Source organism: Cyprinodon tularosa, unplaced genomic scaffold (assembly GCF_016077235.1).
Source record: "Cyprinodon tularosa strain WSP-4 unplaced genomic scaffold, ASM1607723v1 ctg355, whole genome shotgun sequence".
NCBI classification, from domain to species: Eukaryota; Metazoa; Chordata; class Actinopteri; order Cyprinodontiformes; family Cyprinodontidae; genus Cyprinodon; species Cyprinodon tularosa.
Window position 1 is genome coordinate 970025 of NW_024039069.1, and position 19266 is coordinate 989290.

Genomic DNA, 19266 nt, shown 5'->3' on the forward strand with positions numbered 1-19266 from the left:
GTTTACATTTAAAGTTATTTATGTGATAAGATGACTGAGGTCTAAAAAAAAAAAAAAAAAAAGCGTGCTGACAGTTCAACAAATGCAAGGCCAAAAAAAAAAAAGGACTGGTAGTAAAAAAAAAAAAAAAAAAAGCAGTAATAGAAATATGGGGCTTGAAAATGAGAATACCTCCATTTATGACAAACCTAGATTTTGTTTTTTTGAGTTAGGGAGATGTTGCATAACTTCATCTCATTCTCCGACAGAAAGCTGTGAGGTGAATTCATTCATTTGATACAAATTGATACTTCTGAAGGGACATCAATAAGGTCTGCTGATGCTGATGAGATTTCTTAATCTGAAACTGTGGAATAACGAGTGAATAACTTGCAAATTGCCTTAATCGTTGTGATAAACTCACATCATTTTCATGCTACATACTTTTAAAATAATCACATGCTCTCATTTTTGTGTGAGGGTGTGTGGGTGGGGGGTATGCTTTTCATTAATTTATTTATTTTATTTTGTGTATTATTTATAACTTTCAACAATATTAATAAACATCATCCATCCATTGTAGCAGGGTAACTCAAAGGGACAAATAAAGGCTTCAATAGCTGTCAAAATAACCAAAAGACCACATGTGAGTGTGTAAAAACAACAGCTCTGCAAAACAAAATGGGAACGCAAGTTGGATGGCGATATATACACATCCCTCTACCAGGTTGATTGGACTGGGATACCTGCTGGGTGGGCTGCAGCCAATATTAGGGTCAGGACCTCTTGAGAAAAAAACAGGACTAGTTTGATGTTGACAGACATGTTGGGGTTGGAGGTCACAACCCTAAAGTAGAAATCATTCTGACACTTTGGTACAGCTGCATTCCTCTGCAGTTATTGGAGAAATACCCAGAGAAATAAATGGAGCTGGAGTCTGGGATCAGGTGTTTAGAGCTAGACTTTGACTAAAAATCATTCATCATGTTTTCACTTGTTACCATGACATTTTCAGCAGCTGCTGGATTAATTGGGGTTGTTAGATGTTTAAAATTATAAGAGAGAGGGGGGGGGGGGGGGGGGGGGGGGGGGGGGGGCGTTCTAACATTTTGAGGCTTTAATTTAACCATGACAGAGAGAAGAATGTTAATCTGCTTGAAGCAATTGAGACTAACAGGATGACTTATGAGATGAATTTACTTTAGTTTTAGAAGCACTAAGTAATTCCAACTAAACTTCCCTAGGAAATAAGAGCTGCATCTTTATATAACTAAATCTAAATTATTAGAATCTCAGCCACAAATTTTTGCTTTAAATTTATTGACCTTTAAAATGAGTAACATTCATTCCTTAATTGTAACCTTGCTTATGATAACTATCTGATCAACTCCTGTCAGAAACTGATGAGATTTTGACAACCTCCCACAAAACACGTTTAGCTCTTTATGACTTTGTAAAACTTTCAGTTAAGACTACAGATCAATCTTCATTTCTGCCTCTCAGCTCGACTCCAGGACCTTTTTGAAAGAAAACCAGTGAACCAACGATAGAAAATTATGTTTTCACAGCAGTAGAAATAATCTGATTCCCTGTGTACCGATCCAAGGTAACAAGAGGATGTTCCCTCTTCTGTTTTGTGCCGAGTTGTTCAGGCAGGTCAGGAAACCTAGAGCAGACCCTGAAGCAGAGGGATGACAGGTTTAGAAATTAAACCTTCCGGCATTCTGTCACAGAGGAATTACTGCTGTAGGAGGCACCTGGAAATGTTGTTTGTCTCCTGGTTATTTTGGTTCACCCTTTTCAACTCACCCTATCAATCTAATGCAAACTCAGCTGTTCTCATAAGCTCCTTTAGTCTACTCAAAGTACTATGCTTGGGTTTCCTCATTATCAGTGAACCTTAAGGTATTTCTAATACATTTTGAACATGATTAAAACAATGAATGACACTTAAAACAAACACAGCTTTTGTAACTCAGAAGAACCTTCAATGATCCATAGTGCTTTTAAGAAATTTTGTTGACAGAACAACTGCTGTTTGTGCAATTTCTTAAATTAGCCCTTATGGAGAGTGAATAAAGAACACTAATATTTCACAAAGAAATCCATAATAAATCCAGTTTGCAGTTTACCGAAGTCTAAAGACACAACAAACACATCAATGAAGGTGCTCTGCTGAGACCAAAATGTAAATCTTGGCACCAGGTGGAAGCCCAAGTAGACTTAAAGCTAGAGTTGAAGCAAAACATGTTTCGCCAACATGCAGAGGTAAGGGAGGCAAACATAAAAAGCAAACAAAAGCACTCTACACTTTTCAGAATTTTTTGTGACATATTTATTTGATCCTTTTCACTTCTTCACAGTTATATGCAAGTTTGAGATGTACTACCACTTGACTCCCCCACCCCCCAACCCCCATAAAAAATACCTAATTGTTTATTGTTTTAACATAAAAAAATGTAAATGAATAATTTTGCAGGGTTGCCATATATTTTATAAACTGTGATCAGGACATTGTATGGATAGCCCAGCATTTAAAATGCTTTGGAAATATTTTTTAGTTTTCTGTTCTTTTGAAGCATACATCATTATTCAGACAGTAATACAGGTTTCTCTAAATCACCGTTGTTTTTTGTTTTTTACCAGAGACATTACCAGCTTCAAAGGAAAGCCTTTTTTCTGCTGGAAAGACGATGGGGATAATTGTGTACATGTTTTGCTTTCTATTTTTCTGTAGATTAACCTGTTTCTGTTGGTTATATTATACACCTATAATATGTGTGTTCCTCATTGTCCCGTCTACCTATTTGAATCTGCTGAGGTGAAGCCACGAATTGTCAGTGAGATGACTGATTGGCTTACAGCTGCTCAGCTTGCCTTGTTGCTACGGGGGCTTTGACCCAGATAAACATTTAGAGGATGAATGGAAGGTTAGATGGATAGAAATGTGAGTGTGAGGCCTTCTCTGCACATTTTCCCTTCCCGTGAATCATTCTTACAGCCCACAGAGTAACAGGAGCGAAAGATGTTTTTTTGCATGGCTGACTTCAGAAGCAAAGGATCCCCCCACAACGATGGCAGTGGTATCTTTTTTGGCTAAAGATGATAAGTAAAGTGAAAAATTGCCTACTCTTTTTGCTGTAAAAAAAATATCTACAGGTTTTCAAGATTTAAAATACTGCTGCATTTCAATCAATCTGGTTTCATTTGGTTTTAATGTTGTAACTGAAGAATACTATTCTGTGTGGTAAAAAAAATCATGGATCTGGGTCAAACAGAACTTTCACTAAGCATGTATGATCAAGTTGTAAGAATAAAGACAGAGGAAGAATGTCTTATATACAAGTAGAATGGTTGTTGTCTTCATGCCTGCATGATATAAATGACAAAGGTCGATATAATAAACACCATCTGGCTAAGTACACAGCATGCTGAGAGAGAGAACGGCATGAAGCAAGGCAAATCAAGAGGGTGGAGATGTGGAGGAACAGGAGATGTAGAGAAGTGATGTAGAAAAGTAAGAGGAAGAGAGATGAAAGCAGATGGTTGGAGAGACTGAGAAAAATGGGGATTAAAATCACAGTATGTTTGATTATTAAGGGATTTGTGACAAAGAACACAATCCCATGTAGAGATAAGCCAGGATATGCTTGGTTAAAAAGAAAATATGTTGTGCAAATTCAAATAAAAGCTTATTCATAAACCCGACAAGCACTAAAGCGGCAGAAACAAGAGCAGTTTGATATTTTTCAAACACAAAAAATGCATGAGGAGACGATTTTAGGCTTTCACCTCTGTGCATCATGCTAGATATCAGTAAGATATTTTTTTTCATTTTTCAAAGCACTTTCTCTTATAATAACTGTGTCTCACAGTATGCTTCTGTTAATAACCAGTAATCACTTAGATAATTTCCGAAAGTCCTTTGATTCAAACGATTGGGTAAACTACAAAGCTCACATTTGCTATTCTGGATTCCAGGTCAAATTGGCCAGAACTCTCAGACATGACAGTAACCTGGAGTATTACAGTTGGAGTCCTCTGGATCAGCACTTTGACTTATTTGAAAAATGTGATGAGGATTCATGACGCCATACTTTAATTCATCAGTGCTGCCAGATGCCTACTCCGAAGTCTCTAAGATTTCCTCTCGTTTGAAAAATGAGCCAGGCACACAGATTATTGCCATACTTTCCTAGATTAAAATGAGGAACTGCAGGGTGTTAACCAGGGCTGAACAAGTTTTATTAAATTAATGCAACAAAAAACTCAGTCAGAATGAATACATTCTTTCAAATTTCCCCCTGCCCTTTTGCTGCACACATATTTGTTTGTTTTCACAAACAGTATGTTGTAAAAATCTGTAACCCCAGTGATAGAACAAGGAGCTCCATCATCCAAAAGGGCAGCTCAGAGTGGAGTCAATGCTCCTCTGTATCCTAAGGAGTAGGAGTGGTCCCACTGGCAGTATGTAGCACCAATATTTGCTGAACAAAAACCCTTTCTGGCAAGAAACACTTTAAACCACTCCAAATGAGCTGGGTAGCGTCCCGAGGGAAAGATTTTTGGGTTCCATTATGGGCCAATTAGCTGTGAAGGATATGTTAATGTTTACTTTAAGTGCAAGATTAAATTAGTAATATTTGACAAATTTAGCATTAATAAAATAATTGACTGATAGGTATCAAATGTCAAAGAATGAGTACAAAAGCTTTATTGTTACATTTTTAATCCAAACTGCATTTTCACGATAGAAGCATTTTTACAGCTTTTTGTGTTACTTACTTAAACCATAGATAATCTTTATCTTTTTTTAACTCCCAATATAAAACCAAAAACTGCTAAGAATGTAATGCTGAGACTGCAAATAGCTCCATTGAATTCCTGTTTCTTCGAAGAAGAAACTGCTAGTTATATGTCTGAACATGCAATTAAAGTGTTTATTATCTGAGGTAGCTTCTTGTGGCTTACAGGAAAGGCAAAGACAAGACAAACCATGACCGTGTTCAAACAGATCACTCATTATTTATGCTGTTTCAACTCTGGATGCTTTACTCACGCATACTTCTGCAAAGATAACAGTTTAAGATTGTTTAATCATCTGATAAGCTTGAATCTGTTAATAAACTCATCTTTCTAGATTCTTTTCTTCATGTCTAAACTAGTTCAACACGCTCCAAATGCTGCTGTAGTTCTAATTCTGGGAACCCCTAACAACCACTGCCTTTTGTTTCAGTTTGTCAGTTTTAAAACTGGTATAAGACCTCAATAAAAATAATTTACTCATTCAGCTGGTTTCAAAACTTTACTCAAAAAAGATTAATAAATATTCATTTTTCTTGTGTAAACAGATCATATAAAAACAATCTGATTTTCCTGAAGACATTCACTAAAATGTTGTAATCAGATTAGAAATGGAACAAAGTCAAAGCTCAAGTTCTACAATTATACAGCAGACAGGTAATGGAGGTTTGGAGGTTTTTTCAAATCCATGTAAAGGAAATTACAAAATAATGTTATTTAATTTAACTTTTTAATTTGGACTTTTTGATAAATTATCTGCTGTTTTTTTTTTCAAATTAAACAGTCTTTTTTATTGAAATAATAGTAACTATTACTTATGCTCGATGAATAACATCCCCACATGTTTGTTCTCATTCAAAATGAGGTTTTAGAAACTATAGCAGTTTGAACAATAGATAGATATCAGTTTATATCTCCTCTAGAGAAGCCTGTAATTTGTTGCATGTCACTGGGTGATAAGATGAGATATGCTTTCTACCTGCACTCTGTCAGGTAGTATGCCTTGGAGCTGGCTTTAATCATTTCTGCTCATGATTTAACATTAGAATCTGCAAATACGTCTCCTATCTCACCCAGTGTCATTTTTATGTTTATGTCATAACTTGGAGAAGTTTAAATCATGACTGGGAGAAAAAATCTAACCTGCACCAGAAAAGCAGTGGAAACCAAAGGATATGGATGGATGGATGGATGGATGGATGGATGGATGGATGGATGGATGGATGGATGGATGGATGGATGGATGGATGGTTGGTTTGTGGTAACATTTCCATCCTTAGTTTAGCTCAGTCTGTCATCTATAGTTGTTTTGGAGGGGAGAAAGGGCATTGTTGATTTTTGCCTGTTTTTTTTTTTCCTGTAATATCTGTTTGATCACCTCCTTCAGGGTATCAAGCTTAGTGCAGACAACAGACAACTTAGCCTTTTTTTAGTTTGCTTTGTCTGCTGGGATCCTTAAATCAACTATGAATAAAACATCTGGGGCATTCAGCTGCATAAAACCAAGTGTATCATATTTGATAAATGAGTTTTTAAGACTTCTTCATCATCAGTGTGATATTTTTGTTCTTTAAAACCCTGACTAACACAATCAGACACATGTTCATGCAATTTCTATCAGTTATTTTAACTCTCCAGGCTTTAAAGGGTTAAAGGAGAATTCCGGTTTTTAACACTTTTAGCCCATTTTCTGTAGTGTCCAGTATGAAATCGAATGATCGACACCAAAATTTTGACAATTGGTCCTGTCTCTGCTTTTTGGCTCATTTAGAATCCACCCCTGGCTGCTTCAGAATGGCTTCCATAGTGCATGTCCGATAATGTCCTTAAAACAACCTTAAACGTTCTTTTTTTTAAAATATGCTACTCACCGGGTCGTCAGCGCTGTTCAATGACGTTCCAAAAAAAAGTTTCGTAAAGAAAAAACGTTCCTGTAGTGTTTTATTTAGCATTTTGTAAATCCCATTGAGTTCTGTTGGAATAGTCAATATTCCCCTGCCACCGGAAACGGAAATGGGGCCTGTTTACACAGTTGTAGTCTTTTCGCTTCACTCTTACGTGTACTCCGACGTCGAGGTGCTAACGTCTCTGTTAAACACTTTAAAAAACTCTGAAAATGGAATACGAAAGGTGGATTCTTGATTCTCGACGTCGGAGTCTTTCTCTGGTGTCAGTTGATTAGTCCAGTTAATTGTCCAGCAGAATGTCCATTTAACTGCAGGGCATCACAATCAAATCTAAATGAAGAGAGGATTCTCTTAACACCATCTGAAAAAGCAATGCCCTGCAGAGTATAAAATCATTCCATATACTTGTCCTCAACAGGGAATTTTTTTTGCATCACATCATGTTAGAAATGTTTACTGAGAAATGTTAACCAAATTTTGAGATTACAAAATCTTGGCCAACATCTAGTTCTTGCGATGTTAATACTGGATTTCAAGTTTAAAATGCAATCAACCAACAAGCAAGTAAATCTATATTCACTATTTGAACAATTAAAAGGCAACTTAACTATGTCACCAAAAGCAACAGATTTACAGTTATTGGAAATGTATGCTCACATATCTTTTTCAAAACCAAATAAAAAGGAAAGAAATGGATTCTGCAATCCAGTTTTGCATAAACTACTTTATTCGTTTTACTTTGAAGTTCTACTGTTCATTTTTTATTAGGAGGTGATGAAGACAAAGACTTTGACATCCAGAGGAATTCAGGAACCATCACCATCGCCAGAAATCTCAATGCGGCTCGACGCTCAAACTACAACCTGACAGTGGAGGTCACTGATGGCCATCGCAGCGCCACGACGCAGGTTAAACGATCCCCCCCACACACACACACACATACCACACCACACACACACCCAAAAAGAAAGAAAAAATAATGAGACGAAAAACAGCAAAATTTTTAGCCTCTGTAAACAAAACAGTATGATTGAAACCTTCATTAAAAGGCCAGCAAACTCAGAAGGCCCCCGAAAAATCTGTAATTTTTGAATTTTTTCTACTTTGATGTGCTCTGATGAAAGACATCTGAATCAGTTTATAGTATAAAGGCTGATGTTCTACCTGTTTTCAACAAAAGAATGCAACTTTTTTCTCCTCCACATGTGTAACAAGAAATGACAGATATTTGTTTGATCAAGTGGGATAGGGAACTGAAACGAGATAAAAGCTTTTTTTTTATTTTACTTTCGACTCATATGACTGTTTTCTGTTCTGGCCTTTAAAACCTACGTTTGCGTGAAGCAATATGACAAAGGTTAAATATAAATAGATCCATTTAAGCTCATAAAAAAAAACTTTGGCTAAGAATATTTATTTACAATTGTGCTATTAGGAGCCTAATTAGGAACTGCATGTGATGGTTCTTTGAATTCTATGTTTCATCTTTGTCATGTTTCTTTTTTTTAAATCCACCTCCAACCTGCAGGCCTATATCCGTGTGCTGGACATAAACGAACATCGGCCTGCCTTCCTGAAGCCTCTTTATGAGGTGAGTTAATTATACAGTGAATCATCTTCTATAAAACATGCTTGAGAGTTAAAGATGCATATGTTGACATATAACCAGATGTTAAAATTCAGGAGGGATGTGTCACCAGTGTGTAATAATAAGACACAGCCATTGGTGCTGAGAAGTCTTCTAAACAATATCAGTAAAAGTAAAGCGTGATATCAATTTTGGCTGAAATATTTTCCACTCTTTATCTTGTATTGTTTTGACCTTTGGTTCCCAGCAGAACTTGAAATCTGAGGTACATTGTTTTTTGTAGACCAACCACGTTTAAGTCAGGATTCATTCCATCAAGCTCTTTTTCCACTGTTAAAATTCTAAATTTTATGCAAAAAAGAAAAACAAAAAGGAAAAAAAGGGACATACTAAGTGCAGCAGCCTTTAATATGCTTATCTGCATTAAAATGAAAAAAAAAAAGGTTTCTTTTAATTAAAAACTCTCTCCACAAAAGATGCTTTATGGATGTTTTTGTGGATTCCTAAATGTGAATAATTTGCTGCCTTATTCATGCATTCTCTCTTTAGTCAATCACATAAAAAGACATGTGTAAAGTTTCTTTCTCTTTGTTCTTACACTATAGAGTTTACCAAAAAGAAACTAATCTGTTCAGCCTAAAAAATGTAAGATTTGAAAGAGCTATATTTTGTATTTCTCTCATATGTACAACCTTCTGTTAATTAACCATCTGAGATTTTCCCTGCTTCAGTCCTCTCCCCTTTTTACTTTACATCTTCGTAGGAATCATTCAGGATCTACGACAGTAAATGATGATAGACTGCTCTGTGTCAATCAATCATTTTCTTTAAGGTGCGGGTCCCTGAAGATACATCCCCATGGAAGGACATCTTACAGATCAGCGCCCAGGACAATGACAACAACAGCAAGCTGGTGTTCTCCATCCAGAGAAGCATTCATCCAGAAAGCGCCAAGTCTTTTCACCTAGATCCAAAGAGTGGCGTTCTGGTGATGACAGAAGAACTGGACTTTGAGATGATATCTGTTCATACGCTCATCATTATGGTAAAAAAAATAATAAAATATATATATATATATATATATATATATATATATATATATATATATATATATATATATATATATATATATATATATATATATATATATATATATATATATATATATATTTACCAATTTATATATTTACCAAAATCCTGTTACAATGGGTTTTTTCAGATATGTGAGTCTTTTACCTCTTCATGAGCTGCAATATTCATGTGCCTCTTTAGGTGCGTGACCAGGAGATTCCAGTGAAGAGGAATTTTGCAAAGGTTGTGATCCATGTGGAGGACTGTAACGACCACTCTCCGGTTTTCCTCAGCCCCCGTTATGAATCCAGAGCTTCTAATCTGGCCCCAGTGGGCACCGAGGTTGTCCGAGTCAAGGCCCTAGACAAGGACATGGGCAGCAATGCAGACATCAGCTACTCGCTGCACTCTGGTGAGCTGGCCAGGCTTATTTTACACATTATCCACACTTGCTTCTCTTCACCTGAACATTTTTGGTCAGTCATTTAGTGATAGAAACTCCTGGAGGTGCATCAATTACAACTGCAACCTTTATATGTCTCACACTTGGCTATATGGGATTGTTGCAAATTATTTTTGATTAAAGATTCTGTAAGTGGCTGGGTGGGTCAGAGATTGATGCTCAACAACAGCCACTGCACTCAAACACTTTAACTCAGTGTTTCATACAACAAACAATATCCACCTTTTTAACTGTTAGTTCTCAGATATATACTTGTAAAGTAGAAAATTGCTATTTTATATCAATGTCACTGCTTGAAGTTTCTAATGTTTAAAAGGGAGCTACAGAATGAATGCGATGACACTGTATGCACTGGATATCTTGATAACAGGACTTTTTTCTGCATCACTATTTGTTAAAAAAAAAAGACAAATAGACTCATTAGGAAATAACAGATACTAATTTGAAAAATCTCTGCTGAGTATGAAACTGATTTTTGGGATGTTTGAAATATTCTGACCTACCTCCCTGCAGGTAATACTGATGACATCTTCTCCATCGATCCTGATCTGGGTTCCATCCTTGTTTCCAAACCTCTTGACCTTCAACCTCAGGACCACTTCCACCTAACAGTAAAAGCTACTGATCAGGGATTTCCTCAACGATCTGACTACTGCTCTGTATACATCCACATTCACATTTCAGATCAAACTCCACCCATCTTCCCAGCAGATGAGTACCTAGCAGAGGTCAGTGAATTAAGTGCTCCCGGCACTCCAGTGGTTACTATCTCAGCCTTGAGCCCAGCTGCAGTGCATTATGGTATAGAAAGAGGAAACATAAATGATACCTTTTCCATCAACCCCTACACTGGCTTAATTTCCACAAGAAGATATCTCAACTTTGAAACCTGGGAGTCCTACAACCTCAAAGTTACAGCCTCCACAACAGCTGGAGCCATGTCCAAGACCCTGGTCAATATCTATGTGGTGGATGAGAATGATAATGCTCCTGTCTTTCAGCAAAGAGAGTACATTGGTCAGATTAGCGAATCGGCTCCTTTAAACAGCATGGTGATGGGAAAAAGAAGCACGCCGCTAGTTGTTCAGGCGTCTGACGCAGATAGAGATTCAAATTCTCTGCTGACATATATGATCCTTGAACCTGAGGCACTAAAATTCTTCAAGATTGACCCAAGTATGGGTACCATTTCTATTATCTCATCGGTTGACTTTGAAACCAATGCTGAGTATCACCTTACAGTCCAGGTGAGGGACTCAGGGGAACCATCCCTCTATGCAGCGGAGCCTGCCAAGGTCACTGTACGCGTCCTGGACCTTAATGACTGCGCGCCACAATTCACAGCATCTGTGTATGAATCATCCATCATCTTCCCAGCCGTCAGTGATACTGAGGTTGTACGTGTCACGGCCCATGACCCAGATTCAGCAGTCTCATACAGCATCACCGAGGGAAATCTTCACAGGGCCTTCTCAATTGATCCCAACACAGGAGTCATCACCGTGAGCAATGTGTCCGAGTTCCGTTCATTTTACCAGTTGACTGTCAGAGCATCAGATGGCCTTTTTAAAGATTCAGCCACTGTTAAGATAAATGTAACTAAACTGATACCAAGTGATCTACAATTTCAGCAGAAGGTTTACTCAACAAGCATTGCTGAAAACATAAATGCAGTGAAAACTTTGGCAGCAATAAAAGTCTCAGGATGCTACCTGAATGAACCTCTTGTATACTCCGTTATCAACCCCGTGGGGAGGTTTAGTATTTCCCAAATGTCAGGTATTCTTGAAACTACAGGAATTCCTTTTGACAGAGAGGAAAAAGACATTTATGACATAGTGGTAAAAGTACAAGACATGAGAACTCCACCCAGAACAGCAATGGCAAAAGTCAAAGTTTTTATAGACGATGTAAATGACAATTCTCCCCAGTTTCTAAATCTGCCTTTTTCAATGATGATTTCTGAAGACTCAGAGCCAGGAGATGTTTTGTACCAAGCAACTGCCATTGACAAAGATCTGGAAGAAAATGGATCCATCGTCTACTCTCTAGAGGAGGATTTTGAGCTCTTTAGGATAGATCCAGATGTGGGGGATATATCCCTTCAAAGACCTCTTGACTTTGAAGCCCTGAGTAAATACGTGTTGACTGTTGTGGCTACGGATGAGGGAGAGCCCAGTCATAGAACCGCTGCTCAGCTCACTATTCAAGTGAGGAACAGAACCAATCCTGTCTTTCAAACTGTTCTTTATCCACTGAGAGTCCCTGAAAATGTTCCTCCATTTACCACCATCCTCCATGTTCAGGCCAGAAACCCGGAAGGGTATCGGCTTATCTACAATCTTGAGGAGGAAAATGCTTCAAAGCACTTTCACATTGACTTTAAGACTGGAGTGCTAACCGTAACCAACCCTCTAGACTATGAGAGCCAGACCATGCATGTGTTAACAGTACGAGCTACTGACTCTGTGACTGGAGCCTTCTCAGAGGCATCCATTGAAATAGTAGTGGAGGATGTGAATGATAATCCACCAGTTTTTCCACAGCTGACTTATAGTGTGAACATTGCCGAAGGGCTTCCAGTCAGCACCTCTGTGATCCAACTCAATGCTACAGACAAAGACTCTGGTGCAAATCAGGATTTGACCTACCATATGGTTAAAACCGAAGGAAATGAAGCTGATTTTTTTCAGATAAATCCTAATACTGGGCTGATTGTCACAAAAAAGGTTCTGGATCATGAAAAAATTAAACACTTTAATTTGAAAATTAAAGCTATTGATAATGGGACAGTACCTCTCAGTAGTGAGGTTATGGTTTTTGTAAATGTGACTGATGTCAATGACAATCCGCCTGATTTTGTTAGTTCTCAGTATGAAGCTACTTTGGATGAAATGGCCAAATGTGGCCACATTGTGATTAAAATTCAAGCTTCTGATCCTGACCCTGAAGATAAGCTTAAGTATAAGATCATTTCAGGCAACAAGGACCGATACTTCAACATAAATGAATCCTCAGGGATCATCTCCTTTTCCAATGTCTGCAGGAGGAATTTGGATCCTCACTACAACCTTACTGTGGCTGTATCTGACGGAGTATTTCAAAAAACTGCCCCAGTTAATATTGACATGATTAATAGCAACAGGCACAGTCCTTACTTCAAACAGACCATCTATGAGGCAGAGCTGGCTGAAAATGCAGAGGCAGGAACTCGTGTGATTCGACTTGCAGCTATTGATCCGGATGATGGGCCTTATGGAAGTGTTGACTACACCATCATTAACAAACTGGCTGATGAGAAATTTGCTATTCATAAAGATGGTCAGATTGTTACAACTCAACCACTGGACAGAGAAAACCCCACCCAGAAAGTCATAGCAATAAAAGTAATGGCTAAGGATGGTGGTGGAAAAGTGGCATTTTGCACAGTCAAAATTATTCTCACAGATGAAAATGATAACATTCCTCAGTTTAAGGCATCAGAATACCAAGTTTCAATTCATTCAGCTGTGAATAAAGGCTCCCCTGTCATTCAAATTATGGCTTATGATGCAGACGATGGTAAAAACGCAGATGTGACTTACACTGTGGATGAAGCTGAGGAAGTTGTTGAAGACATCATCGAGATCAACCCTTTCACAGGAGTAGTCAGTGTTAAGGAGAGTCTTACTGAGATGGAAAACAAGATCTTTAACTTTAAAGTAAAAGCTCGTGACGGCAGTCTGCCTTTTTATAACTCCACTGTCCCAGTTCAGTTGAAGGTGGTTCCTCCAGAGGTCCCCCTGCCAAAATTCTCAGAACCTCTCTACACTTTTTCTGCTGCAGAGGATTTTCCAATTGGTTCGGAGATCGGTTCTGTGAAGGCTGACTCTGACATGCCCCTTATTTATAGCCTGGTCAATGGAAACACGGTGGAAAGCAACAAGGACAAAGTGTTCAGTCTGGACCAGGAGAGTGGAACTCTGCTGGTACAGAAGAGCATGGACCATGAAAAGACAAAATGGTACCAAATAGATGTGATTGCTCAAGGGAATCATAATGGGACAGATGTTGCATCACTTGTCTCCGTCAGCATCCAGGTCCAGGATGTGAACGATAATCAGCCCATGTTTGATGCAAGCCCATACAGGGCCTTCCTGGCAGAAAACATGCCTGCTGGAACTACTGTTATTCAGGTGAGACAAACTAGTTTCTCTTTTATAGGTTTACTGCACTTAATTTATGGAATGAATTTAGTAGACACTTGTCCACTAAGGTCAAGGATATAGATAATTTCTTATCTATTGAATATAAAAGACTTTCCTCTATTGCAGTCAGCCAATATTTGCATTTCAAGGGGTTAAACATGGATTACATATACCTTCTTTTTAAGACTGTCAATATATTTTATATTTAGCAAGACATGTAATTATTTTGGTAGGTTAAAAAAAAACACTGAAGAGGTTCTGATGTTCTCTTTAGAAAATTAAGAAAACCCTCCAATGCAGCTATTTTTCAAAGTGACATATAAAGTACATATTTCTTTGTAATTTATTTATTGTTTCACTAGCCTAATGTCTAAATCTTCTCTAAATCTTACTTGAGCATCTTACCGCCCATGTATCATAAAATGCCACAGGTTTCTTTCACAAGATATAATAATGGCTTTCTGATCTCTAGGTGACAGCAAATGATCCCGACACAGATACGAATGGCCTTGTTACCTACAGTTTGGAGACACTGCCTGGTGACACCCAGCTTGAAATCAATGATGTGTTTGCCATCGAAGGAGAGAGTGGCTGGATTACAACGTTGAAGGAAACAGACTGTGAGGCGGTCAGAGTCTACAGGTTCAATGTGGTTGCCAGTGACCATGGAGGGGAAATTAAGCTCTCGTCTAGTGTCCTTGTGGAGGTGATGGTGACAGACGAGAATGACAATCCACCTAAGTTCCTCGAAGACATATACCATGGCTCAGTAGTGGAGAATACCACCCCGCTGGAGCCAATTCTCTCAATGAAGACCACAGATGCCGACATATCTTTAGAGAACCGCTTGGTGACATGTTACATCACAGGTTTGTTTGCATGACTCACTTGCTTTTTTTTTTTTTAGCTTGTTTAGCCAATAGGTTGCTCTGTGTTACTCCACCCTGAAATATGGTTATTGTGCAAACGTGTAAATGTTTTCATCTGTAAAATTATTTTTCCTTGAAGATTTGCTGCACATTGGGATTTATCAAGACATTAATATAGCAAAAAGAAATTTGTGTTAATCACCCTCAGCTGTGTCACATTATTCCACCCCCAATTAATCCCAAAGTGGAGCTGCGTGACAGCGCAGGAATATCAATTGGATGCCCTGCAGTTAACAACACAAACAAAGCCTTGAATTAATGCAAATCCCAGACAGTTAAACTGTTCTGAAGGAGCTTACTGACACAGGGAGGTGTGTTTGTGTTGCAATTATTTACAATGGAGAGGTTCAGTTCAGGCTTACTCTGGGTTGTCTGAGAGAAACAAATGGAAAAGTAAAAAAAAAAACTCCCCACCCTATGGGTACATTTATTTGATTTTTTTCTGTTATATATATATATATATATATATATATATATTAGGGGTGGAACGATTCACAAAATCCACGGTTCGGTTCGATTCACGGTTTCTGGTCACGGTTTTCGGTTCGATTCGATACATGTTGATTGTTACACCGAAATTCCATAAAAAATTATGAAATTAATGAAAAAATCCCCCCAAAAATAATGGATTGTAATTATTTTTAATGATCCGCGGAAACCCTGGATCATTTCCGTATGTTTTGCTGCTTTGAATTTAATCATCTGGCGCCTGCTCTCTAACCTGACAACAGCCAGATGCATGTCTCGCTCATGTCTCGCTCCGCCACATGCATCTGGCTGTTGTCAGGTTACATGCTCTCTACCATCTCCAAGGAACTCAGAGGGGAGCGGACGAAGCCACAGCGGGGGCTGTAGGCTTTGCTTTGAGCAGCCGGTCTGGAGCGCAGCGGGGGTTGCTGACGGAGTATGAGGGATTTCGGGGTTAGCATGACATGTTGCTGTTAGCATAAACAAAACGTGTTGCACAATGCTTGCACACTGTTGCACTTTTATCCACAACTTTCTTTCCGCTGTCATCGTAGGTCACTCTAAATGCAAAGCGCTCCCATACAGCAGACCCATAAAGTGCTGCTGGCGCGTCTTCCAACTCCAGTTCTTTCCCACTCGCCAGTCCGACACAATTCTCCACAACAACTGATTTTTTTCCCTGCTACACCGGCTACGCTGCTTCGCTTCTTCTTCTTCTTGTTTACTACTGGTGGTTGGCTTTGGTCGCAGTACCGCCACCTTCTGCTCTGGAGTGTAATCGCTTTGCCTATGAGAAAAAGGAGCAGGGCATGAACCGAACGAAACACACGTGAACCGAACCGAGACAGTCGAACCGAACGATTCTGGCGGTTTTCATAAATCGTCCCATCCCTAATATATATATATATATGTGTGTGTGTAAAAGCACTAGTTATAAACACATTAGCTCTTTAACTCTCTTTAACTGTTTTGACTTTGTTCCTGTTTCTGTGTATGATGTCAGTTTAGTCCAAGAACTTTTTGGTTGGGTATCACAGCTTCTATATTGTATTGAGACAACACTACTTTCATGCAAAATCGCTGTAAAACATATTTTTCCTCTTTACCATTGTTGAAAATTGGAATACATACCTAAATTTTTAAAACATAATCATTCTATAAACAGCTATCGAGCTATTTAGCCTTTGTATGCCTTCCTTTTGCAATTAGATATACCTATGAATATATTTCTTGGCTGTTAATTATTTCTGGATTGATAACAGAGATAAAAATGTATCTAAACAATGATATCAAGACTCTGATTTTATGATATTTTATTTTTTATGATTTGATGCCGAGGTCATCTACCCTATTTTTATTTTTATTCTTGTCCTAGACTCTTTTGAGATAAAATATATATTATGACCTTTAAGTAAAATAACACTAGTTGACTCTGCTGAGTTTTTTCATAAAACATGAAAACTTCCTTTGAGTCCTTAAAGATGTTGAAGAAAAGAATTATGTTATTATAAGAAAGCTATGAAAACAAACTCTTTTTAATCACCCTGAAAGTATAGAAAAATAAGAGCAACACTGCAAATGTATGAAGTGTTCTAGGAACAATAATGTTATAAAGACTTTAAATCAAAATCTCCAAAATCTCAATTATTATTTATTTTTTTAGTTTTGTTTTCTTTACATTTAGAGATGATTTACATCACTCAGCTGCAGACAATAAAGGATTAAACAAAAAAACAGAAACAGCCTCTCATTCCTACATTCTGTAACTCATACGAACCACGACTTGCTTTTTTTTCCCTCGCCAATGCTTTCATAAGGTTTAATTTCTCTTTTGTAAAAAGAAAAACAGAATACATTACTATTAATTATACAAAGGTACTAAGTCGAACTCTATCTGAAAATAGCCTTCATATTTTTCTGTGTTGAACTTCAAACTGAGTTTTATTATTGTTGTTGAAATTTCAAGAGGATATTTAGGGTTAGAATAAAAATAATAAGCTAAAAGATAAAAAAGAATAAAAACAACAAAAGCATCTACATGTAAACGTATTACACAGTGACAGTAACATAGATAGAGGTAAAAAAATCAAAACACGAAAGTGTTTATCTTATGATCTCGTTCAAATGTGTGGGATGTTTAACTTCATTTCTGGTATTTCTCCTCTCATTATTAAATTGCAATGTAAATTACTCCTTGGGGGCAAGTAATGTTGGTGTTTTTACAACAGCAGCCAGTTAGGCTTTTATCTTTGCTAAAGAAAAGTAGCAGTACAACTTAACAATTCAGTGGCAATACCTGATTGGCAGCTTGAGACATTTTTTTTTTCTTGTGGTTAAACCTTTTGTTATTGTAAGAAACGTTTAGTTCAAGCTTTGCCTCCATGCATTACCTGTCAGACAAGGCGTGTGCTGAATTTGAGGTAACAGAAAAGAAAAGCAACTAAAAAGTTAAAACTATACATTTTCTGTGGAATAACTTTTTTTAAAAATTGTTCTGAGGACTGCAATAGATATTAAATAAATGGAAAACAAAATTATGCAGCATGGAAATCTGAGTAACTAGATTTAGTAATTTGAGGTTGCTACTCTGTTCATCTTTTCAGACGGGGACCCTTTGGGGCAGTTTGCCATCGTCCAGGAGGATGAGGGTCAGTGGGGTCTGATTGTGAAGGGGAGTCTGGACAGAGAGACCAAAGGCCGATACACACTGCGGGTTACTGCCACTGATGGAAAATTTGAGGCTCCTGTTACTGTTGATGTCCATGTGTTGGACATCAACGACAACAGTCCAGTTTGTGAACAGGTGAGTTATTTCATCACATCACTGAAAAAAAGCTACGTCTTCTGAGATATGCTGCAGTGCTCAGAGCAAATTAGTTTTATTGCTAGAAACTATAAAAGCCGCTTTACTTTGTAGTCTTGATGAATGCCTCTTCTAGTCTCTTCTCTTTTGATGAATAGTCCATATGGCCTCAGCTACATCACACCCAATATTTTCCATTGAAATGCTCATAGGGAAAAAAATTTTAGCATGCCCGATCCATCCTCGACATCCCTCTGCATCTATCTTGGGCAGCAGGGTTCATTTGATTAAGCAAGGGCATCTGCTCATAGGGGCAAGGATCATATATACCTTCCATCACAATGCAATGACGAAATCCTCTATAGGATTTAAAAATGGAGATTATGGAGGAAGAAATTGCATCATCATTCTTGGGTGCGCCACAAACCACTAATTCACTACACGAGAGTGGTGAAATGTTACATTGGCCCAGATTATCACAAACAGTGGCTTCAACAGCCCTCTTTCCTGGGGTGGGATAAGCCTGTCATGCAGAGTGTTAAGGAATAGGGACTAGGATATAGAGGCCAAATGCTGGAATATGGCAAAGGAAACCATCATTGGAAGTAGCTGCACACATAGTTATGTTGGCGTCCCTCTGCCCTGGAACTCTAATAGCAGCCCTATGCTCAATGAGGTTCCTCCCATGTCACCTCACTTTACAGGGGTTGAAGCCAGCTTTATTGACATAAAAGAAAACATGACGTTCCACCTCAGCTTCAAGCTCAATGGTTCACTAAAGAAAAAGTAAAACGAAATTATAACTATATAAAAGTAACTCCAGTTGACAGTCGCTGTATGATAAACCAAAGCATAAGCATTGATTTTTGGCATCTGACCACCTTCACAGCATCAGAGTTCCTCTGGAATGGAACTCTGTAGAGCTGTTTCATACCCCAATGTATACTGTATGTATACAGATTTTATATTTCTAAATACCCCCTGATGTGCAATCACTGCTGCCCCGATCTCACACAGCCTAATGGCATTAGTTGCCAGAACGTTCTGACTGCTGCTCAGCATTCAAAA

The 19266-nt window shown here is 38.0% G+C and overlaps 1 protein-coding gene across 1 annotated transcript in view; it reads left to right on the top strand.

Annotated features, from left to right (window-relative positions):
* Positions 1–19266, top strand: part of fat2 (FAT atypical cadherin 2) — a 107734-nt gene that overhangs the window by 40166 nt on the left and 48302 nt on the right. Inside the window, exons 7-13 of the mRNA XM_038295399.1 lie at positions 7458–7597; positions 8218–8280; positions 9110–9322; positions 9550–9760; positions 10325–13986; positions 14471–14867; positions 17999–18198. Of these exons, the coding sequence (XP_038151327.1) occupies positions 7458–7597; positions 8218–8280; positions 9110–9322; positions 9550–9760; positions 10325–13986; positions 14471–14867; positions 17999–18198 (4886 nt within the window). The remainder of the gene's footprint in view (positions 1–7457; positions 7598–8217; positions 8281–9109; positions 9323–9549; positions 9761–10324; positions 13987–14470; positions 14868–17998; positions 18199–19266) is intronic.